This window comes from Telopea speciosissima, chromosome 8 (genome assembly GCF_018873765.1).
Source record: "Telopea speciosissima isolate NSW1024214 ecotype Mountain lineage chromosome 8, Tspe_v1, whole genome shotgun sequence".
NCBI lineage: Eukaryota > Viridiplantae > Streptophyta > Magnoliopsida > Proteales > Proteaceae > Telopea > Telopea speciosissima.
Window position 1 is genome coordinate 49,890,096 of NC_057923.1, and position 17,518 is coordinate 49,907,613.

The 17,518-nt window shown below is 37.6% G+C and overlaps 1 protein-coding gene across 1 annotated transcript; it reads right to left on the reverse strand.

Moving 5' to 3' along the window:
• Window positions 1-2,861: 2,861 nt before the first annotated feature.
• LOC122638234 lies at window positions 2,862-11,555 on the reverse strand. Its single transcript, XM_043831100.1, has 7 exons — window positions 11,119-11,555; window positions 9,949-10,837; window positions 9,365-9,644; window positions 8,426-8,533; window positions 7,256-7,534; window positions 5,851-5,994; window positions 2,862-3,248 (listed from the first exon to the last, which is right to left on the reverse strand). The coding sequence occupies exons 1-7, from the start codon at window positions 11,405-11,407 to the stop codon at window positions 3,072-3,074; spliced, it is 2,166 nt and encodes a 721-aa protein (XP_043687035.1). The 5' UTR covers window positions 11,408-11,555; the 3' UTR covers window positions 2,862-3,071.
• Window positions 11,556-17,518: the final 5,963 nt, after the last annotated feature.

Below are 17,518 nucleotides of genomic sequence, written 5' to 3' on the forward strand. Positions count from 1 at the left end.
GAGTTTAGGAACGGAGAGCAAATTAAAACGGAATGTAGGGACATAAAGCACATGCTTAAGAGTTAAAGCTGAATTTAAAACAATATCACCTATGTGGGTAACAGGGGTTTGGGTGCCATTAGATAAAGTGATAGTTAATGCATGAGATGGAGTAGAAATATTGGAAAAAAGAGATAAATCACAAGAAATGTGATCGGTTGCCCCGGAATCAATTATCCAAGGGGGGGAACCGAATGAAGAGGCCAAGCAAAGCTTACTCACAAGAGATGCAAGAGGATGAGTGTTACCAACATTAATCAAGGCCAATAGCTAAGTGACTTGATCAGTAGACAAGGTTGGCGCGGGTGGTGTAGATGCAGCAGAAACCATGGCAGAGAGAGGGGCAGTGGAGTGTGGATTGCTACCACGATTGGAGAGGCGCGGGTTGCGGCCATCCGGATAGCCGTGCTTCTTGAAGCAGCGGCTGTCAGAGTGCCCATCTTTGCCACAAAAATTGTAATGATAAAATGGTTTAGATCGCTGATTGGTCCCTTTGCTAGAACCAGCGGCAAGTGCAACAGATTCGGTCAGTGGCGCAGGAGTAGAGTGAATAGAGCATTGGCGCTCCTCTTGCAACAACAATGAATAAGCCTTTGCAACTAATGGAAGGGGATCCATCAAAAGAATCTAACTCCGAACGGCCGAGTAAGAATCATTGAGGCCTTGCAAGAAACCCATGAGGGAATCGGATTCAAACAAGCCATGAAGAGTAGTAACAGTGCCGCAAGTACACATCGGGAGGGTGCGATAAGAGGATAACTCATCCCAGAGACCCTTGAGTTTGGTGTAGTAGGCCGAGATGGAGTCATGATCTTGGCGCAATATGGATATGGAACGTTGGATCTCAAAAATCCGAGGGGCATTCTTCTGAGAGAAACGAGCCTGGAGATCGAGCCAAGCATCACGTGCAGTGTCGAACCAAAGGATGCTGTGAGCAATAGTCAAAATCGTGGAGTGGACAATCCAGGAACGAAGCATACTATTGCAACGGATCCAAGATGAGAAATCAACCGAAGTAGGTTCCGGCTTGGGCAATGAACCATCAAGAAATTGTAGTTTGTTTTTGGCTTCAAGAGCCATGATCATGGCGCGATTCCAAGTAGGGAAGTTATCACCATCAAGCAACGGGGTGACAAGTGGTGTACCCGGCTGGTCGGAACTATGTAGGAAATAAGGAGATGTGGGTGAAATGGTGGTGGCAGCGGTGGTGGCGGTAGGGAGGGTAGTGATGGTTTCGGCCTTTAATGGAGAAGAGAAAGGGAAGCCCAAGAATCGTGTCTAGGCTGATACCATGTTAAGCATATGGTAAGGCCACATGAAATAATAGAATGAATGGAAATTTGTGTGTATTTTCCATTGATATGTGAGGTGAATATATACAAGATTATTACAGAATTACAAGGGATCAATCATCCCAAATTAGAGCTTAATTACAACCTAAGATATTGCTGGTTATAATGGAAAGAATCAATCAAGATCAATTATCCTAGTCAGCGTATATACAAGGTATGAAAACTCATATGGTAAGATAGTCCATAGCAGTGGATTGAATCTCCGTAGTTTTTGCAAAGAGATTCTTTTGGAAATCAGAAATAGGAACAGATTCAACCCCAACTTCCTTTGAAATGGAGGGCGTAAAGTATTCTAGCCCTGAGGAAAAAGGTGATTCAATTGTAGCATCCATTGCTTCCAGGATAGGAGAAAAACTAGCCAAGGGAAAATTATCCCTTGGCAGGCAATCAAATGAAGTGGAGTTCATACTTAAGGTCCACTATAAAAGCTTCTCCTTGTTTGTTGCAAATCTTGGATGAAACACAGACAAATCTCTTTTTTCTTAAAAAGCACTTTAACACAGGCAGTGATTAATGCTGACAAGTTTTAACCCTAGTTGTGATGCTTTCCAAATATGGGCTGAGAACTAGCATTGAATTTTAGTAGATGTTGGTTGCTGCCTTCATTATTACTATAGAAAGGATTCATAGAAGTTGCTCTTTTACCAAAGAAAGGTATATCCCAAAATATCATTTTCATAGGAGTAACTTGTGATGTATAGAGATTGGTTTTTCCAGATCATTTTCCATAACCAAGTGTCATGATCAATGTATGGTCCCCATTTTTCCTCTTATTAGGTCCCAGAATTTGTTGTCTCGTTGTATCAAAGAGAAGCCTTCAAGGAGGGAGGGGGGGGGGGGGGGTTGGGGAAGGACAGAAGAAACTGAAGGGAATAAGAGAAGCTGCTTAACTGATTGAATTTGAGACTGACATTTAACATATTATCATTCTGGACCTTAGTTTATCAGATGGCTTAATCAATCGATGGTGATCCATAGTTTTCTCAAAAAAAAAAATCTTACTTTCCTCCTGAGAAGGTCGGAATCTTTATTATTATTTTACCCGGCCTCTCTTCTCTTCATTAGCCATAACAAAAGAGATGGAAAATAGGACCAAGTTTTCTTTAAACCATGGTGAAGGAGGAATTCCCCGGCCATCATTGCTCTTGGATGGACATAAGAAAACATTGAAGGGCTATTTCAACCTCCAACACATAAATATAGGGGAATAATGATGATGGTAGATTTGTGGCTGACCCTTCACTGTGAGTGAAAGAAAAATTTAGCCTGAAAAAAACTAGGGGTTTGGCATGCCATCAGCTTTTGGTAAACTAAGGGCATACACCAATCAGAGAACTGGACACAGGAGGGTAAAAGAATCTTTCAAAGCGGAGGAGAGAGGATGACACAAGTTGGACATATATGCACACAATGTAATCAAATAGAAAATCTATAGAGAACAAAAAAAAAATTGAAAAAAATTAATTATTTGTAAGCTCAAAATGCAAGCACTCTACGTGCTCACCCTCTGAAAATAATAAAATTGCAAGCACTGTACACACAATAGACATTAAACAACAAAAAGTCAGAGCAGAATCTCACTCTCAAAACCTTTTTTCACAGCGAAGAGCTTCCACTCAAAACTTCAAAACACCACACATTCCCACAATGCCAATCTCAGTAAAATATTCAAGAACAGCTTCACTTATATGGGCAAGACAGCCAAGGATGCTGTAGTGCTTCCTTTGCGGTTGGCCGTCTATGTGGATTAATCTCAAGCAAATAACTGATGAACTCAATAAATCCAACATCAGAAACCTGTAGATGATGCTCCAATGAGGACTCCTCAGGGATAATGTACTCCACTTGGTTTGTTTCCTGAAAAGAGAGAATAAAATTTAGATTAGAAGTGCTCTGTTCTGTCAACAATGATTTTGATTTTGAATGAAGAACTAGCTCATAGGCTCTTGGTTCCTCGGCCAAGAGATGGTTGACTAATAATAACCTCAACTACAGATGAAAGTGTCCAAGTAAACATCACTAGTTTTCAACCCTCATTGAAAAGAATAGTCCTCTGTCATTTGATGGGGTGCAAATAAACCACCAAAGAAAAGGGATTCAAACTGACCAAGAGCAAACCAGACAGTTGGGAAAGAAAGGAAAAAGGGGAAGGCTTTCCCAAAGTATATCCCGCGCCCCCGGGGGGGGGGGGTTGCAACGGTATAGTGGGGCACCTACCCATAGAGGGGTGGGCCCACAGTACGGCTACACTAAGTTCCCTGTCATACTATGTATGCCTTGGCCTAGCATTTGCCAAAAAAAAAACCCTATCCTACAAATAGCCACAGCTCAAATGAGAAAAAATAAGGACGAGGTATGTAATAGAAAGGAAAAAGAGCACGAAAGAAAATGCGATCAATCAGAGTTAAATGACATTACAGTCTGAGAACAAATGTTATAAGTGTCAAAAGAATTCTAGAAGAGAAAAGGAGAACACCAAGAATATAGGATACAGGTTCAAATGAAACTTGAAAGGACGAAATAAAATACAGTTTCTGGAGTGTAGCTGGGTGAAAATTGATTTCTCCAATAATTAAGATGGAGAGTATGGATGGTTATAAGATTGTTATAAAGAAATCCAAGTTTGTGGATAAAGAACGATTGGCTAGTTTATCAGAGCTAAGGTTGCACAAATGGGGGTAGATTGGTTAAAGCTCGGTGAACTTACACAGTTACAGATGGTTTTAGAGATGAATTGGATCAGGGTATGCAAATCATGGTGCAATTTCCCCCCGTATGATTGAAGGGACGTGGCAGTGAGGACTCTGGAACAGATGATGAACCTTAGATGGAATTTTGTTGCGTACTTATTGCATTCTGAATTATTTTTGTAAGAGAAAAGATATAGTGATTGAACAGAAATAAAAATGAGTTTGGTTGGGAACGAAAAAATCAGCCAAGTGGAAATGAGAGAGAGATTGCCTGATTAATGTACACTGAAGAGTAATCAGATAACAATCATTATGTTCTGCAGCTGCCCTTGTTTAGGGTTCAACAGAAGATGGTTGACAGAAGACAACAAAGATGATGTTTGAAAATGAGCTACACATCACACTTGCACAGAAAATCTTGACTCCTACATATAATTATGTATTGTTAAGTTTAAAAACAAAAAGAGAAGTCCAATTACAAGATTTATCAATAAAAATTAATTCTAAAACAAAAGCTATAAATAGAGACTCCAATAATGCCTAAGATACCAGAAAGATCAGATAGTGAGACCCAACACAGCTAAATTGGGTTCTAGAAGTGACTGCTATTACAAGACAGCTAAAGTGTGTGCTAGGAGGATTTCTCTTACTTTGAGTATTATCCATTAGCATGGTAATCTCGATTGTAGTCTTTTGTTTTTTTCCCCTGCATGGAGGTTGCTCTGTTTGGTTTGCTGCTGTATTTTACTTTTCTTGTTTCAGTGGCTGGGCTGTCTTCTAATAAATTTATTTATTCATTTAGAGAAAAACAGGTGAGATCCTAGACAAATGTATAGCCACCATGGAAGTCAATAGGCAGTCTAGCAATGGGCCAGGAGATTCTCAAAGGTGGAGCGCTAGTAGCCTATGACCAACCCCAAATCCATACCTACTTTAAACGGTTAAACCTCATATCAAAAACCCAAAGTTTAGACCCAAATAAATGACCATGATGACCATGAGGTAAAATCAGGAGGTTTTAGAGGGTAAATCTGCTGATGATGCACCTGCGAAAATTGACACATTGGATGAACACATATATGTAGGAGAGTGTATTGTTCCTGAGAGAAGAACGAATCCTTCAACAGGTATTTAACCCCTGATTCAAGCAATGATGATGATCAATAAAGCAGAAATATTGCATTTAAGTTGCCACAATCATAAGAGACATAGTAGATATAAACAAAGGGTGCCTAACCATTTCCACAGCCTCATCCAGAAGAAGATATTAAGAAGCCAATAGTATAAATAACTTATTACTTGTCTAAATAGACATTTAACAAACCACCCCAACAAAATTTGTTCAACTTCTTTGGTCATCGCTATGTTAACTGAGATTTCAGTACTTTTTTCTTATGTACGTGGGACGTTCAACAGACCTGATAACATAAATGTAAGAGGAAGAGTGAGAAGAAAGTGAAAATGTCACCCTATACCCAGGCCTCACTACATCAGTATGTTGCCCCCTCACACTTTCCGAAGGTCAGCCAATCCCCAAACAAATCTGAGGTATTAACAGATTGGGAACCACATATCCACAAGCATGAGTGGCAAAGATTCTCTGAACCAGTAACTTCATAATGTGTCTCGAGTGAACCATGGTATTCAACTTTTTCACATATATTCATCATAGTGAGTAGTGACAGAGCATATGAGCAAAAAATTTGACAGTTACCATCTAGCATGAGAAGTTGAATATCTGTTAAAGTTGGAGAAGAATGTAGACACACCTCATTAACATGAAATAGATCGTATTCCTTTGTGAAATACTTGTCAGTATCTTGCGCCCTCAACAGCATCTCTATATCAATAGGACCAAGCATCCCAATCATGCGAGCAAGTATAATTACCAGTGCATCGTTTGGAAAAAGCACCTGTTAGAACACAGACATTAGAGTGGAAAAAATAATAATATCCATTACACCATGGGACTCTCTGTAGACAAAATGATACCGATATAACAAGAACCATAATAGTTTTTAATAGCCCATGCCCTAATAAGAGGCCTTGACACCAGAAAATACACATAAAGCATAACCATATGGCAGCAAATAGAACCATATGGTAGTGAATAGAAACTATACGAAAGATTGCTAGATTCCCTGGATATGTACAAGATGCTTCCATTACTTTTTGCAATTCTACAACTGTGCATAAAATCCACCAAAAAATAACTTTGAACGCCTGCATCAGCATATAGAAGGAACCGGAGAATTGTTGTCATGTTTCCTGAATGGTAACACTCAATTTTGTTTTCACTGCAAGTTGGATTTGTTGCTCACCAGCATGGACAATAAGCTCCACATGCCAGCAAGCCTTTCTATGATGAATATATGAGCAAATACATGTCTTATTGGACTGAAGAGGTACATCTCTGATCAAGGTAGCTTTATCTTGTGATCAAATCCATTTTTTCAATGACTGATGTTCACTCCTAGAAACCCAAAACTTTTTTGATGATTCAGTTGGGCATATTCTAGCAAAGGCCTTATGGGTGATGAATTAAGGTATGGTTTCCCTTTTCTGCCATATTAAAAATTGATGGATACTTTTTCTATTGATAGAGTCAGAACTCCATTGAATGTGGCAAATATAATATAAGGTCTCATGTTCGCATTAGACTTTTGCATGTACATTTCAACAACTCTAGTTCTCTCCCACACTATTATATGTTTTTGAATATCGATAGGGACCAGAGGACCTTTATGTCACTGTTTACTTCCATTTTCTTCATAAATGTATAAGAATTCAGATTAGGACCTAAGGATATTCAGTTACAGGAAATGAGTAAGATCACATTTCCCTTCAGCAAATGAACTATGATCAGAGGATTCATGTTAAGGATATAACTAGGAAATATCAAAATGGACCTATCTACGTGAGCATGCATAGAATAATTTATGACAATAAGTTCACCTAGACAATGGGCATATAAAATTACATTGGTCCAACTGGATAGATGGAATAATACAAATACAGATAGACAAGTACGGACACACATTCATGCATATATACCACGTAAACTGGGGATGGAAGTTACCAAAAGAATTTTGAAAGCCTGTTTAAAATGAGAGTATTAGCTAGAAAAACTAATGGTATGATTGATTCAAATAAAAACAGACTAGAAGAACTTACTTCACCAGAGCATAGCTCAGCCAAGACACAACCAAGAGACCAAATGTCAATCCTCTGATCATATGGGAGACCTAGTATAACTTCAGGAGCCCTATAGGAGCGAGATTGTACATATAGGCATAAGTTATCTGTCTGAAAGCAACTACTCCCAAGATCAATGATCTTTATCTCACATCTGCTGTAACTTTTGATAAGAATATTCTCAGGTTTCAGATCACAATGGATAATTCCCAGACCATGCAAGTAGTCTAATGCCTCCAAACATTGTTGAGTTATGATCTGATAAAAGCAACAAAACCACAATTAAATTTCAGACATTTTGAGAAAGTGAATGGCCAAATGATTTTTCATTTTAACCCGTGTCTGAAACCTTTTTCTGCTCTCCAATTATATACTAGATGATAAATAAATAACATTATTAAACTTATTATTTTGTACAAACTCGAATATCTCAAATCAATTTGTAATGCAATACATTAGTCAAATGAGAAGAGAAGAATGATGACCTAACCCAATGACTACTAAATGGAAAAGGATAAATTACAAAGATTACCCACATAAAAACATATAATTAATATGGGAAAAAGATCTCTACTTGGTGGTGTTTCCTACGCCCTCTCACAGGGCACCATGAAAGGACACCTCTGCCCTCTGGGTAGATACCCAGGTGTGCTCCCCCATTGGCCCAGGCACTTGTGTAGAGACCATGCGACCAAGTAGAGATCTCTTGCCCAATTAATATATACTCTTACTCGACAGAAAATCAAAGACACCCCTATAGTTCACATAGACTAAGCGAGAAAACCCCCATAGAAAACTTCTCTTTAATTGGAAAAGACAGTATTGAATGAGTTGAGTTTACAAGATTGGTATGAAGAACAAGGGGAATCTTAAAAGAAAGAGAGAGAGACTTTAAAGTATCCTTTCTTATGCAAAACCACCATTTTCTTATTCCAAATTTTCCAGGTGCAAATACAGTGATAAGTTAAAAAGGGTGAGACCATCATGAAACTGATGGAAGTTTAGAAGGGGCCTTTTCATCAAGGATTTGTAAATTATAAGGGTATTTTAATTTTTCAAAAGAACATGAACTTCTATTTTCATGAGGAATTTTTTGTAATATTAAAAACGAAAAGATGACCAAAAATAATCACATTCAAAGTTTCCAACCTGCAACCTGCGCAATGTGAAATAAACCTCCCCGTCAGATTCCTGATTATATTTCTGAAATTCGTATAGATTTGCTCGTAGGAGTTCACAAACGATAAATAGATGTTCCTGTAAAGTTGTTCAAAAAAGGAAAAAAGAGTCTCACGTAAGATCAAACAAAATTAAACAAAAAGTGTCTGGATAATGATCTCATTGTTTATTTATTCTTAAATATAGTAGAGAAATCGTATTGAGAAGAAAAAGAAAGAGTACAAGACAGTCACAGGACCCAAAAATACACAAGGACTACAGTCGTGTATGCATTAGAAGCTACAAAATAGACAATGAAACCCTGATTGGCTAGCTCATTGGTTAAAGCGTTGGCTGATCCGGGCACTGTATGAGATGTTCAATCTGGATACCAGAAGCGAAACCCTCATAATGTGAGTTAGTGTCAATGGTACACCTCACAGCAATAGAGACTAGCCAATTATAGTGGTAAAATCACCTATTATAGTTTTACTTACCACCTCCCAGTGACCAAAGAATGGTAAAATTCTGAAGCCATAGAGGAGATCAAATGATTCCTCCAATCAAATCTGCTTCAACAATTTGGAGTGCATAGGACACCCCAACAATACCTAGAGGACATGTTACCCCTCAAATGCAGAGAAGATTGAGTTTGATATGATTTACTTCTAGAGGTATAAGGCTGGTAACAATTATCAAGGAGAGGAGAAATCTAGCAATATCTTTGCAGTCTCTGAAGTTGGAATCGAAATAAAAGCCTTCACTCATGCTTAGATGTTACAGAAAGTTGCCAAAGGAAAATAAGAAATGAGAGATTACAGCCACTTTGTCAGATGAACTTGTGATGTCAAAGATAGAGACCATTCACTTAAACTTACAGTTTCTATGCTGAGAGCTGCATCAGAGTGGCCAAGATACTTAGGCACGTACCTGATGATAGAAGTAGTCATACAGGCGCAAGATGTGGTGTTCATCTGCAGGGTCATGCTTGTTCACAAACTTCAGAAGTTTGATCTCATCTAAACTTTGGTCAAAGAAATCCTTATCATTTTTTATTATTTTCAAACAAACATCCACCCCAGTATGAAGGTCATGTGCTTGAACAACTTTGCTGAAAGCAGCAGAACCAAGGTATTCTGTGATGTAATATCTGCCAGCTATGATGGTATTCAGAACAATAGGCAGATCTTTGCTCTCTTCAAACCCAGTCCTGTGGAGGGCACACAAAAATGAATATAAGTGTTTCAGTATAAACGACCAAAATCAAACCAATGCTTTAAGATCTTGGCCAAGACCAAGTAACTGGTATCAGATCCTTTATGGATTAGCGAACTCTGATGGAAAAAGGATAAATGTATTAACTGAGCTCTGCCAGGTCTGACTATGAGGAAATATTATGGTGACTCGTTCGAATGTTCTAGCTCATACATAGTTTTGGTTGGCCAAGAAGTCTCTCATGCTAAGCTTTTAAATCTTAATGGAAGTGAAAAGGTTGAAGGATACAGTCACCAAACCTGTTTTTCCTATGTATAATTCTTAGGTTGAATATTTCATATTCATCCTTGTCAATGTCATATGCTAGATGCTCGATAGGAGTAGCACAATCCCCATTATCCCCTGCAATTCCAGATACATCGGGCTCTCCTATCATTTCTCCATCTCCTATTACATAATCATTATCTCCATATGGTTGACAAGCGGTTTCTGAATCATGAGAATGTAAATTGGTGTCCTTACAGAACTTCATATCTACATTCTCTGTAGAACATTTTTTTATAGAGTGGTTCGAACTCTCATTTCCTTGGTGCTCTGAATTAGAATCGCAATAAAAGGTGCATTCAGGCACAAGCTTTAACTGAATGTCCTTCAGCTCAGGGTCTTTCAAGCTCTTCACGTGGTTATAATCCTCATACTCCCCACAGTAATAATCTTTTTCTCCCTTACAACAGTCACAAAGAGGATCTGCAGAACCAAAACATCCAGTCCGATCCTCAAAGCCTGCTTCAACAGAATGTTCCTGTTGGGCATTCTTATTCCAATGTTCAGCAACTGAAATACCATTTTCCATCGATGCATCATTAAAGCACCCTTTGTCCAAGCAATTAATACTAGTCACTGAATGAAATCCTTCTGCTGCATAATTTATACCAAACAGTCTATCACATTGCCTCTCTGCCTCTGACGCAGTAACATACTTGTCCTCACTGGGACAACCAAAGAATTCGGGTCCGCTGAAGGAGGAATTTTCAGGGTAGCCCTCATCTTTCTCGCTGTACCAATTAGTATCATAGAGAACATCAGAGTCATAGTAATCACGGGCAGTACCAAATTCAGAGAGTCTATCAGATGAAGCTTCGGATTTAAGTCCAGCTTCAGGCCAAACGGCATATGGATTTGTCAGACCTGTTAAACATGCACAGGTATTAACTCAACCTCATAGTTAAAAGCATTGAATCAAAATTCTCTGTCAAACATCAGCAAGGCGCACAATTTCAATGGATTATGGAATCTATGACACAGAAAAAACTCAATCGCAGATACAAATTTTATGATCAAAAGAAGAACATGACCCATATTACTAAAGTCCAGTAGAAGAAAAGAGGAAAAAATGAAATTTTTTTTTAATTAAATCGACAATTCTGAAGTCGAATTATGGGATAAGGAATCAAAATTTGGAGACATACCAGAGGGAGAAACAACGATGGTAGAAGAACCGATGCTAACAAAATCATCTGACGAATCAGAGATGGAATCGGAACGATCAACAACACCATTAGAAACCTCCGATTGTCGACCACCTAATCGAATTCTCACCGGAGGAAGAGGAGGAGCAATTGGAAACATAAACCTCTCGAAATCTGAAGAACTCAAATCGCCTCTCTCTACGATATCGTCTCTGAGAGCTGATTCTACATCGGAGAAACCATTCTTCCTCAAGAAATCCAAAACATCTCCGACATCCCATACGGCCATGGAAGTGAGAATTCAAATCCAGAGTGAGGGAAGAAAAGAATAAAACTAAAACCCCATCATCATTTACAGAAAGTGAATCGAAATGGTCAAAAGGGGTTAAGGTTTGCATGCTGGATTGAAGAATGAGATGATGATCACCACCCTTCAACACCCAACTGTAAAACTGAAGGCAACAGGAGAAAAAATTAGAAACTCACCAACTTTGAAAAAAGTAGAGCTTTAGATGGATTTTGGGGTGTTATGTGGGCCCGGAATACTGAACGATGAGACAGATGGACAATTGTACGAAGATTATACTTCCACGTGGCGGATTGGGTAATGCTTCTCCATTGTTTACTTTATACTTTTCTGGTGAGAGGTCAAGGGTGAGTCGTTGGTGACAGGGGACAGGTTTTATCGTATGAAATTTTTACAGTTTTACTTGCATTTCCCCGGATCTTTATCTTCTCAATTATACTGTCCGTACTTGACCCAAGTGCATCTAAAAGAAGAGGCAGAAATGACTATCCTACCCATTATCCGAACATACTGCCTGAGGTGAGGTCCACCTTCCTCTATTAGATGTACTTGAAGATCAAGTACGGGCAGTGTAATTGAGAGGATAAAAATTCGTATTTCTCCTCTCCCCCCCTATTCAAAAGGTATCGGAATCTTAGGGTGCAAAATCCCCCGCTATGTATCGATATTAGTAAGGGTGTCAATCGGGTGGTTCGATTCGGGTTTTTCCTGTTTAGGTGGAATTTTAGAAAAATCGAAACCAAACCAATAAGGATTTCTCGGTATCAAATTTGGTTTGGGTTGGACTCGATTCGGTTTGGAAACTGGGTATATATTGGTTTTGTATAGGGATTAGATAGGGTTTTTAGGGTTCGTGGATCGGTTTCAATGTTCGGTCTTATCGATCAGGCCAATTGGTGGTCCGTCAGTTTAGCCCAAATCGAGCTGAAACCAAATGGTGCTATAACCTGTAAACCGAAATTGAATCGATAAGGCCTCGGTTTGGATCGGGTCGGGGGTCGGGCCGGTTTGATCTACTTGGTTTAGGTTTTGACACCCTTAGGTGTTGTATCTGTTTCTCAACCGGCCGATGCTTGATCTAAACCTATACATTTATCCTGAAGAATATCTTCCATGTCACATCAATGATGTAGAATGGTTTCGTTAAAAAAAAAAAAAACAAAAAACTCATTGTAAGAAGGCATATGATATATTGTATGCGTGGGAAGCTTTTCCCTCTATATAATTTCTAAAATCTTATTCCTTATTTCCCTCCATATAATTTCTAAAAACCTTTCCCTTTTTTTGGGTAAATAGGGGGAAACCTTTTCTAGCTGGGCACTGCTTTATTTGCGAAGAAATGCCATGTGGCAAATCAAATGGGACTCAAATATTTTGAAATTGTAGTTCCATCAGAGTTTAGCACATGGCAAATAAAAATTTGAAAATTCAAGCTTATAGGAAAGTACACTATAATCGTCCGAGTACTATAGGTGTGCATGGACATACATGGGATGTATGTCAATACATCGAAGAGTGCTTGATTTTATTAAGCACTGAGATTTGACTCTTGATTAATTATAAGACGGCTTTTCTATCGAGATGGTTAGAATAGTCACATCATTTATTCATGTGAAAATATTTAAAATATTAATGTAGAAAAAGTTCCTACCATAGATATGTAAAACCATTTTTTTCTTTCCATCAAAGAAATGTCTAAATGTGTTGTGGTCCTAAGGATTTCCTTTACATACGACCCAATCCATTCAATGGAAAAGACAAAAAGACATCCCAATAAGGGAAATAAATCGATCTCATGCCCTCGCACAAAAAGTGAGGGCTTCACTAAGGACACATGTATTTTTATCAATGACAAAAAGTTTTGTACAACACCAGCTCAAAAATGTAATTGCATACACCCCTCACATATCATTATTGTTCATGTGAGGGGGTGATATGTCATAAATACCGTTGCCTATTTTCTCAGATTCCAAAGAGAGATCATTTATTCACCCAAAATTGCACTCAAGCAGCGTAGGGTACCCTCTCCCTCTATCTATTTTGAGAATATGAGAACGTACTTTTTGTCACCAAAGTGATGACTTAAGACGTTGTAACCTTCTTTTAATTGCCCTCTATCTTATTTCAAAAGTTATTTAATGTAAGGGCATAAAAAGATTTTCAAAAATTAAAAAATTATTTAATGCAATTTTTATGTGAAAATGATAAAATTTATCCTCAATTAATAGGGCAAAAAAGTAAGGTTACAATCTTGTTATAACCAACCAAATTTCCTATTTATTTTGTTCGTATAATCAAAATTTTTAAACAAAACATCATATATTTTTGGAAATTTGAATCTAACCTTACTAAAAGGGTTGTAGACGATTATACAAAGACGCCATTTGAATTTTTGAGGATCTCACAAGCAATCAGAATGCTCCCTTATAGATAAGTATACCGTAACCTGATATTTTGAGCTTCCAAATTCCCCTGCTTATGTGACCTTAAGATACTTGTGTACAAACTCAATAATAACTATTTGAAACCACAAAATACAAAACACAAAACCCAACAGAGTCCCTGATGAATTAGCCATATGCCAAATTTGTAGCCAAATCCAATTTTATGGCATACTTGTATTCAATCATTTCATTTATATCTTAATTAGACGATTCATAACTTTCGATACTCTCTTTGATATGTTAACCATGTTTTAATATGTTTGTTTTCATATACAAAAAGCTTAGATTGAAATTTTATAGATAAATAAGGAATGATAAAACCAATTTAAGCATCAAATCAAAGACAGATCGGGTGAGTTGTCAAGTGACTAATATTAATTAGAAGACACCACCTTGCAAAATGCCTAAGTTGTTGCTTACATGGTTACACCAATCAAAGATTAATCAAGGGATATAAGGGTTGAACCCAAACCTTTATGCATGCATGCATGACAAACTTTAGTGCAATATATGTAAATGACTCACCTCTTTATGTATAGATGACATGTGATTCAAATATTATTGGGCAATGAATGAATGAGGTGGTTTGTTAAAAAAATTAATTTTAGTGGAGAGGATCAGTATTTAACATGTTGGCAGGGTGGTGTGGTCATTATAATTATTCCTACTTTTTTGGTTTTGGGGTCCCCAACTTACTTTTCTCTTACAAAGGAGGGAAAGATGAATTTAAAGTGTCCCACCTCAACCCATGCCATGATATTGTTGCTAAAGTGTGAAGCACATAATTTATCTCTTGAACTCATCCTTTTTCCATTTTTTGAAAACATTAGAGATTAGATATAGGTTATTTGCAGTATCATGACAAGCTTCGATTTAAATGCACAATTCAATCGTTTGAAGGTTTTTAGGCTGTTTTGGTATAATTTGTATTTCAATTTAATGGAGGAATAAATTGAAATTATAATGTTATGTTTGTTACGATTTTTTTCCACCTTATTTATGAGAAATTGAAATCAATATCATCTCAAATAAATCACCTCTCTAAACCTTTGTCGGGTGGTCTACAATTAGTAGCAATCAAACTATTGCGTGTGCTAATGTGCCCCATGCAACCAAGCACTTGGTCATAGATCAGCTAGCGCTCAGGCGCGTGCTAACGTGCGCCGAAGGATTGCTTGTGATCTACGACCACCCTCCGCTTGCTGGGCGCGCTAGCCTTCAATACATTAAAATCATTTTCTTTTCTTTTCTTTTCTTTTCATCCATTCTGTTGTTCCATGCATCCACTGTTCATTGACAATGAAGGGTTAGGGTATTTTATAGATTCGTAGATTCATATACCTAACATTATATGGGTTGCCCTTCCCCGTTACCTTTGTTCATGGTAGTGTCTTGTTACTTTCTTGCTTGCTTGGCTAGCTTTTACTATTGGTTGGCTATTTTTGATCTTGTATGCTATCTATCTTCCAAGTCGACCCATAAAAAATACAACTCTTTGCCCTCCCACTTTTGTTTATTATGCGTTCCAATTTAATGACCATAAGTTAATAACAAGGGCAAATATGTCATTTGAAATATTTAAGAAAAAATGAAAGTAAAATCTCTTTGTTTCGTCACCACCATCACCCTTCTCCTTCCCCATCCCACCTGCCATGCCGCCGCCGCCGTCACCACCACCACCCCCTTCCCTCTCCCAAAGAAATATAAAGAATCTGTCTTTAGAAATTGATCTAACAAATTAATTTCTTATCCTATTCTTGAAATATTTCAGATTAGTGCAACCAAAACAACTAATTTCTTGGCAAAAAAATGTATTCGTTGACTATTTCATAAATCAATTCGAAATTGGCATCAAAATCATACCAAATAAGCCCTTATTTTTAAAATCATGGCTCATAATAAGGTAATTTTTTAGTTAACTTTAGGATTCAAGAACGAGGGTTGCTTATATTGAACCATCATGCATAGTTGGTAACAACTTCTATTTGATTAGATGTTTTGATACAAAATATAATTATGTCAAAAAATCTTCATCCACCGCAACAGGAGCTGTTTGGGATTCGTCATTTATAGGAATGGAATAGAAATTGTATTTATTAAGGGAAAGCATTCTCTATGGGGAAACGTAGGGGTCACACATGCACGACAACCAATGAGAACACGTGCACTAGCATCTCAGGTGGCAGAATTTCCAACTTTCATGGGGGTGAGGCGGAATGGTCATTTTGCCCTCCATTGTGTCTGGGCGTGGCCTCCCCCTTCCCCCCCCCTCCCCCCCCCCCCCCCAAAAGAACATTTTCCTATTTATTAATTACATAACTCAATCAAAAAAAAAGAACTAGCCCTTTCACAAGAAATATTTGCACATACTTTTGTATGAAAAACTAAAAAAAAAATTTGTGCATGAGAAGCTTAACCAACCAAACATAGCCCATGTATGATTTAGATGTGGTTGGCAAGAGAGAAAGAAAAGTTGTAGAGGTGCAATACATGAGAGCTGAAAATTGCAGGTTCCATGTGATAACCTCATAATTATGCTGACCCTTTAATTAATTGCAATGGCAACTAACGGGCCTTTTTCATTCAATTATACACCGAATCACCGACCCTATTCTAAGATTTCTAACTCCTTCTGTCCTTCATCCACTCAATAAAATCCGTGAACCGAAAATACTAACTACCAAGAAAAATGTAAAACCCAAAACCCATCCCTTCCTCACCTTGCCTATGTACAAGTTAAGAAGACTGACAAACGTCACTATGCCTAGTGAAGGATATCGTTTCATTATTTTTCACTTGGCAATACATGAGTTAGTCCATGTTATAGAGAACCCCATATATATTTAATGGTCAAATTTTAGTCCAAAGTAAGTAAAGTAAGTTGCTCAAACTCTGATTCGAAGTTTTAGTAAAATTATCAAAATGCCAACAAATGAAGATGAATATAAAATACAAAATGACATCTTTTGTAATTTTAACCATTTCCTCTATTCATATTAAGCTGAAATTATACAAATGAGTCCTTGCTTGATCTTCTATCACATGGATCAACCCATGTACTACCATGTGACAAATAGTGAAGCGTTATACTTCACTATGCATAATGACTGGGAAGAAAACCCTTATTTTTTTTCCTTCAAGAATCGCTATATATTCTCAGATGAAATTTAACTATTTGATGGTGCTTCGACTTGGGGGGCGGGGACCGGGGGGGGGGGGGGGACCCTTGTTTGGGTCTAGTCCAGAAAGCCAGTTATGATAGAAAAGAAACTTACTTTCTTTCCTCTTCAGCTAAACTAATATAGACTGATATGAGATAGATATTAATTTATCAATCATAACTAAATTAAGAATTTAAAAAAAGCATATTATCTTGCAAAAATACTAGAGCTTATATCTTTTAATTTTTGGGAAAATTACGCTTACACCCTTATACTTTGCCTTAAGTGAAAATCTGACTCGAGATTTCAAAAAATGAATGTGTACATCCTCGGAACTTTTAAAACCATGTAAAACTAACAGTTCGTTAGTCATACCACGTTAAATGATGACGTGGGATTTAAAGTAGACATAAAATTACTTTTTTACCCTTAGATACTCACTAACCTAAGCAGTGGATGAAGAGATTCCCCCTTCTTCCATCTTCCTT

What these genes read in the sequence shown, in the direction of transcription:
- LOC122638234 (XM_043831100.1), bottom strand. Translation starts at nt 11,407, where the DNA reads ATGGCCGTATGGGATGTCGGAGATGTTTTGGATTTCTTGAGGAAGAAT. An exon ending in CATCGTTGTTTCTCCCTCTG is followed by an intron (nt 10,838 to 11,118) that starts GTATGTCTCCAA and finishes CATGTTTAACAG; the next exon opens with GTCTGACAAATCCATATGCC. An exon ending in ATGACTACTTCTATCATCAG is followed by an intron (nt 8,534 to 9,364) that starts GTACGTGCCTAA and finishes ACAACTTTACAG; the next exon opens with GAACATCTATTTATCGTTTG.